Here is a 6,366-nt window from a genome sequence, read left to right on the forward strand (position 1 = left end):
AACCTCGAAGTCTTGGAGGACGAAGGGCATGTAACGATGTTGTCACTCTACAGGTATTTAACAGTCACAGGGGTCTGAACGTTTTCCCTGTATATATTCGTTTATTCCACGATGGCGTGACGCCAATAAGGACGATTGATAAGTGCGATAGAACTGGTACTAGCCAGAAACAGCTAGATGGAAATTAACCGGGAGGCAAGAAGCAATGGATCATGAAAAACAAGCGGGGCAATAACGTTAGCAGGGGTGATCGAGATAGTTAAGTACACGTTCGAGATATCAGAAACCAGGGGGATGCGCGGAGCAGGAACAGGTACTGCTCAAAAGAAGACTAGATGCATTGTTTCGGAAAGAATTTCTACGAGGTTGGGTTGTGATGTCGATAGGGAGTGAGTTGTAGAGGGTGAGGGCACTGTTGATGGGGGAATCTCGGTGCCTGTTTGTGTGTGCGTGTCCGATGGAGTAGGTCCTTGTCTGTCGAAGGGTGTATGGTTGGTGTTGACGTTGTGGTGCAAGATGTGGTTGTTGCAGGTGTGGTGGGGAGGTTTGGTGGTGGATGTCCCATGCTAGTAGGACTTGTTTAACAATGAGTCGTGAGCTAAGGGTGGGAGCTTTACTTGATGGAGGAGGGAACTGTGGTGAACTGGTGCAAAGAGGGGAATCCGAAGGCAGATGCCTCTATAGCACGGCGTTGAATTCTCTCCAGTGTGTCCCGCTCTTGCTGTGTGGTGTTGGAGAGGGCAAGGTTGCCATATTCGAGAACGGTCGGATGTACTGTGAAAGTACAAGTACAGCAAACGCTCGTCACGGTAACTAGCTGCACCGTCCATTGATGATTGCCTGCATTATCTAGTGACTGGTATAATACTACAAGTCCAAAGAAAATGTTGAACGGTCTCTGCTGGGATGACGGCTATACCTTAGCTCAGTGGTTAGAGGATCGCTGGCCTCAAGCGAAGGTCCCTGGTTCGAATCCTGGTGGTGACAGTCATTTTCGTCTTCAGACGTTTCCCGTTTGTGTCTTTCACTCAAACCAGAGAATTCTACAGTCACGTACTTTTAATTCTCTTCACACGCTCACATGCCATACCATCAAGCGCTAGTCCAACCATCAACTCACCTTACCGTGGATTTGTATGGGTCCATATAATTCAATCCTATAAAGCTGTCAGAGTCGCTGATGAAAAGGCCTCGCCGGGCCGGGCCGAGTTGAATGCCCATCCTGATGTCTTTGTTCGTCCGTCGCTCAGAATCAGATGGTGCATATGCCGTGGCGCTACAGCAGTGAAGCCCCGTGAGCACGTGATCAGTTATCACCTAAAGTTGGAAGACAGGTGACCGACAGCCCGATGGCGTTTTCTAGGCTGCAACAAGGACAGAACTGGTTTTGCGGTCTAACATATGTTCACCAATTTTACATTATCGCGCCAAGACCGATGACAGCACCAATCACAGAGAACAGCTCGGACGAAAACAGCTAAATCTGATTCATTTCCAGCAAGTGTTCTGCTCCGACTCTCAGTTGTACTCAGAAACGCCTTGCTTCACGCTGAGCAGCAGAGGGTGTGGCATGCACTGCATCAACAAGATTACTTCACGAGTGCACGCAGCATTCTATGACCTAGATTCTATACACCGTGTATACCAGTAATACGTTGTTAAGGGTACACATCTTATCGCCACTTGGACGTTTTAAATGAAGCCGCAGGAATTGAAGAACCTGATTGACGATGTAACTGTTTCCAGGTTTGTAAGGTCCAGTGCCACTGTGGCATTGCGCGTCACCTATGTACTGGCAATGATTGTCTTCTGGGATTGGCACACGGCTAGGTTTGTCCTTATTATGTGTTCTGACATACACCATCATCATCTCCGGCATGTGCTGGCGAAACGGGGAACATAATGCTGTACAGGTACATAATGCTGTACAGGTACATAATGCTGTACAGGTACATAATGCTGTACAGGTATTGCACCAACATACAGTGAACGTACAGTGTACTGCATGTACTGCATGTACATGGTTATACATTATGCATGTAGACCTCTAGGTGTATTCTGTGGTGAAAATTCCAAGTCTGTCTACAAAGTACACGTACATGTGTACATGCATACCAGAAGTACAATGTACATACAAACATGTGCACACCGAAAAGGCATCAAGGAAGTTTTTAATTTTTTTAAATCCGAGCTGCTGCCTTTCACCTACCTAGTATCAGCGTTTTGATTCATTACGTCATTGTAACACTCCGAACACCACCGGATGTTTGTCGGTGTTCACTAAACCGGCAGCAAAACGGCTCCAATTCAGGATTTTTTCCCCTCCAATTCAGGATTTTTTTCCCCTCCAATTCAGGATACTAGTACTAGTACATGTACAGAATCATCATTCAGTTAGCTGACAGGCCCTAACAAGCCTCATCCGTGAAGGTATACAGTCATGTAACAATATTGAATGGTTAGAATATCTGAGAAGCATTATTTCAAAGATTATCATGGAGAGGACACCGCACGGTTTCATAACTGCTACGTTCAAAAGCTGCTTACAAAGTTACACCACTAGTACGAAGAAGAAAAGAGAAATGAAACAGCCCAACATACTTCGCCCTTTAGGATGACCGTCAACTAAAGCAAGCGAAAAAGGTAAAGTGCAAAATCACACCAGAACTCAAGATGCTGTTAAAATGGTAATACACTGCACAAGATCACAGACATTCTACGTATCACAATGCGGTTGGGCTAAGAGCACAAGTACTGGTGGTCAGAGTGCAAATGTACTGGTGGTGAGAGTGCAAATGTACTGGTGGTGAGAGTACAAATGTACTGGTGGTGAGAGTACAAATGTACTGGTGGTGAGAGTGCAAATGTACTGGTGGTGAGAGTACAAATGTACTGGTGGTGAGAGTACAAATGTACTGGTGGCGAGAGTGCAAATATCTCATTGAACTATGGTAAGCCTCCTTTACAGGTAAAATAGAATGCACCCGACACGTTTTAACCCTTTCAGCACGCATCACGTATATGTACGTGATGGTACATGTAACTGGCCCACGGATCACGTATATATACGTGATGCGTACAGTGAAAATGAACGTACTCTCGAGACATCCGTGGTCGACGGATCTTATCCCTACGTGGACCAGTGACGTGCTGGATGAACGTCGACAGTTCTACGATAGTACTGACGGGCGCACGCGCATGTGCGGCTATGTACGCCTACATAGATGTCGCGTGCGAAATTATTTGAACAATAGAAATTTTGACAATTTGCTGTCATGGCGCGGCGTCGATATGGTGCAGACGATCTCGATCATGTCCTCGACCTTGTCGTACTCGACCCTGACAGTGATGTCGAGCCGACATTGTCTGAAGACGACATCGTTCTGTCGGAGGAAGATGGAGATCTGCCTGAAAATCGCGCAGCGTCGCCAGGCGATAGTGAAAATGAATTGGACGACGACGATGTCGTAGGAGACGCCGCGGATGACGATGTAGGTAGCGCCAGCAGCGACAGTGACGGTGAGAACGAGGGGATATCTGCTAAAACGCACGTGGAAGCAGTCGAAGCACTGGCTGAGGGCGACGATGGAAGTGAAGGTCAGTGTGCGTATGGATCTGAAAATAGTACTCATAATTTCAAACTTTCAAATAATTGTACTAAAAATCTTGTCACTCAGCTGATCGCTCAATGATCATGCACGGACATTTTTCCTCATTCACAATGCATGTAAATGTGTATTGTGTTGCAAATGCTTATCGTTGTGAGTTCCAAATTTGAATTATATTTTTAGTATTCATACACATGTACAACTCAATCAGCGGACAGAATTGTACAATGCAAATTATTATAATTATTAGCATTTGTGTGTGACACTGGGAACATCATAGGATTTGTCATGGATATTTTGTTACTGCAGGTATCTGGGTGAAACAGAATGTGGAACCTAATGTGCCGCCATTTACTGGCCAGCCAGGGATCAAGATGCCTCTCCCGGACGATCCAACTCCACTGGACTATGTCAAGCTGTTCTTCACTGCACAATTCTGGGTGATGCTAGTGACGGAGACAAACCGGTTTGCAAGAGCATACATCGACGCTAACGCTGAAACACTGGCCCGGCGCAGCCTCGCCCGCTCGTGGACACCCGTTACCGTAGCCGAAATGAAAGTGTTCCTGGGCTTGTTCTTGAACATGGGCCTTGTTCCTAAGCCCGAGCTTGACCACTATTGGAGCACAGATCCCATCATCGCCACACCGTTCTACAGCCGCACGATGCCGCGCGAGCGCTTCACCTCTATCATGAACTTTCTGCACTTCATGGACAACGCTGAAGAAGATCCCAACGATAAGCTCTCCAAGATACGGCCTCTTCTGACGTTGCTTCAGGAGCGATTCATGAGCGTTTACACTCCCAACGAGTACATTTCAATTGACGAGGAACTGGTGGCGTTCAAGGGAAGGATATCATTCCGCCAGTATATTCCGTCGAAGCGAGCACGCTTCGGGATGAAAATCTATGCGCTCTGCGAAGACAGCGGTTACCTCTTCAATCTGATTGTCTACGTCGGGAAGGACAACGAAACCTTCTGCCCTGAGAAGGTCAAGGAGCTCGGCGTGTCCGGTGCGGTAGTGCACAAGCTCGTTGAGCCGCTTCTCGGGAAGGGGTATAAGCTGTACGTGGACAACTGGTACACGAGTATCCCGATAGCCACCTACCTCAAGGGCAACGCAACGGGAGTGTGCGGTACCATTCGCAAGAACCGGATCGGACTACCGAAGCGTATAGCAAATTTCAAGGGGCTAAAGAAAGGCCACTTTCTGTACCGGAGCGGTGGTGGCATGATGTTTATAAAGTTGCAGGACACGAAGGAGGTGCATTTTCTGTCCACGATGCACAAGGCAAACGTAGAGCCAACTGGCAAGCGAGATCGGCAGCGCCGCCCAGTCCGCAAGCTTCGTCTTGTACAGGACTACAACAAGAAGATGGGTGGAGTTGACAAAAATGATGAGATGCTGTCGTTCTACACCGCTGCACGCAAGTCCCGGAAGTGGTACAAGAAGCTCGCCGTGCATCTGATTGAGCAAGCACTCCTGAACGCGTATATCCTGCACAGGAAGTCAAACCGCATGACGCACTTCGACTTTGTGAAGCGCGCCCTGAAAGCCCTCATCGCCGAAGGCAAGGCGGAGATGGTAGCTCACGCGGAAGCAGCTGCTGCAGCAACTGGTGGAGCCACAGGCACGAAGCGCATGGACAGCCACTTCCTCCGCTACATCCCGGCAACCGAGAAAAAGGCTAATCCGCAGAAACAGTGTGTTGTCTGCTACGGCAAGGGTAACCGGAAGGATGTCCGCACCATGTGCGCTGATTGCCTCGGGAATCCTGGGTACTGCATTCCGTGTTTCGAGGAGTCTCACCGAGGGAAATAGAGCTGTACTCACTTGTGTCAGGGGTGTTCAGGTCTGGTCACCGCTTGAGGATCGTGGCAGGCTTTATGTAGTTGCTAGCTACCTGCTAGTTCACTGTAGTGGTATTGCAGCGCTCAGCTACTTTGTGTGAGCGGCATTCAATAATTTGTGTGAGCTACATTCTATAATTTGTGTGTGTGTGTGTGGGCGCGCACTCGCGCGCGCCCTCGGGTGCGCTTTCATGCATGTGTCCAATAGTGTACATGAGTGTACGGGTGAATGTGAGTGCGAGAATTGCATGGCTGGATAGGTCTGTATAGGTGTGAATATGTGCATGCCTCTGCCGGTGTCTGTTCGGCAAGAACCTGTTGCCTAGCCATTCGTATTGCATTCAGTGTTTCGAGGAGTCTTACCGAGGGAAATAGAGCTGTACTCGCTCGTGTCAGGGGTGTTCAGGTCTGGTCACCGCTTGAGGATCGTGGCAGGCTTTATGTAGTTGCTAGCTACCTGCTAGTTCACTGTAGTGGTATTGCAGCGCTCAGCTACTTTGTGTGAGCTGCATTCAATAATTTATGTGAGCTACATTCTATAATTTGTGTGTGTGTGTGTGTGGAGGGGGGGGGGGGGGGGGCGCACGCGCGCGCGCGCGCGTGCGCACGGGTGCGCTTTCATACATGTGTCCAATAGAGTACATGAGTGTACGGGTGAATGTGAATGCGAGAATTGCATGGCTGGATAGATCTGTATGGTTGTGAATATGTGCATGTCTCTGCCGGTGTCTGTTCGGCAAGAACCTGTTGCCTAGCTATTCGTATGCACATTGAATAGTTCCTGACGCCCCTCAGCTGGTTTCAGCAAACATGACCATATTTGGTCATCATCTACTCAAGAACAAAACCGTAATTATGTCAAACCTAGTTCTTACCATCATATCCACCTGGCCATTCTAGTATAAA

General features: G+C 48.3%; 1 protein-coding gene across 1 annotated transcript; it reads left to right on the forward strand.

The window, feature by feature from the left end:
• Positions 1-3,005: 3,005 nt before the first annotated feature.
• Positions 3,006-5,994, forward strand: LOC135817081 (piggyBac transposable element-derived protein 4-like). Its single transcript, XM_065330195.1, has 2 exons — positions 3,006-3,597; positions 3,918-5,994. Exons 1-2 carry the CDS (start codon positions 3,276-3,278, stop codon positions 5,429-5,431), a joined length of 1,836 nt encoding a protein of 611 aa, XP_065186267.1. The 5' UTR covers positions 3,006-3,275; the 3' UTR covers positions 5,432-5,994.
• Positions 5,995-6,366: the final 372 nt, after the last annotated feature.

The sequence above is a fragment of the Sycon ciliatum genome, chromosome 5 (assembly GCF_964019385.1).
Source record: "Sycon ciliatum chromosome 5, ocSycCili1.1, whole genome shotgun sequence".
Lineage (NCBI taxonomy): Eukaryota > Metazoa > Porifera > Calcarea > Leucosolenida > Sycettidae > Sycon > Sycon ciliatum.

Bases quoted from the DNA above. Each gene is read 5' to 3' on its own strand.
- LOC135817081 (XM_065330195.1), top strand. From the start codon at position 3,276: ATGGCGCGGCGTCGATATGGTGCAGACGATCTCGATCATGTCCTCGAC. The intron at 3,598-3,917 runs GTCAGTGTGCGT...TTGTTACTGCAG, and splicing joins GGGCGACGATGGAAGTGAAG to GTATCTGGGTGAAACAGAAT.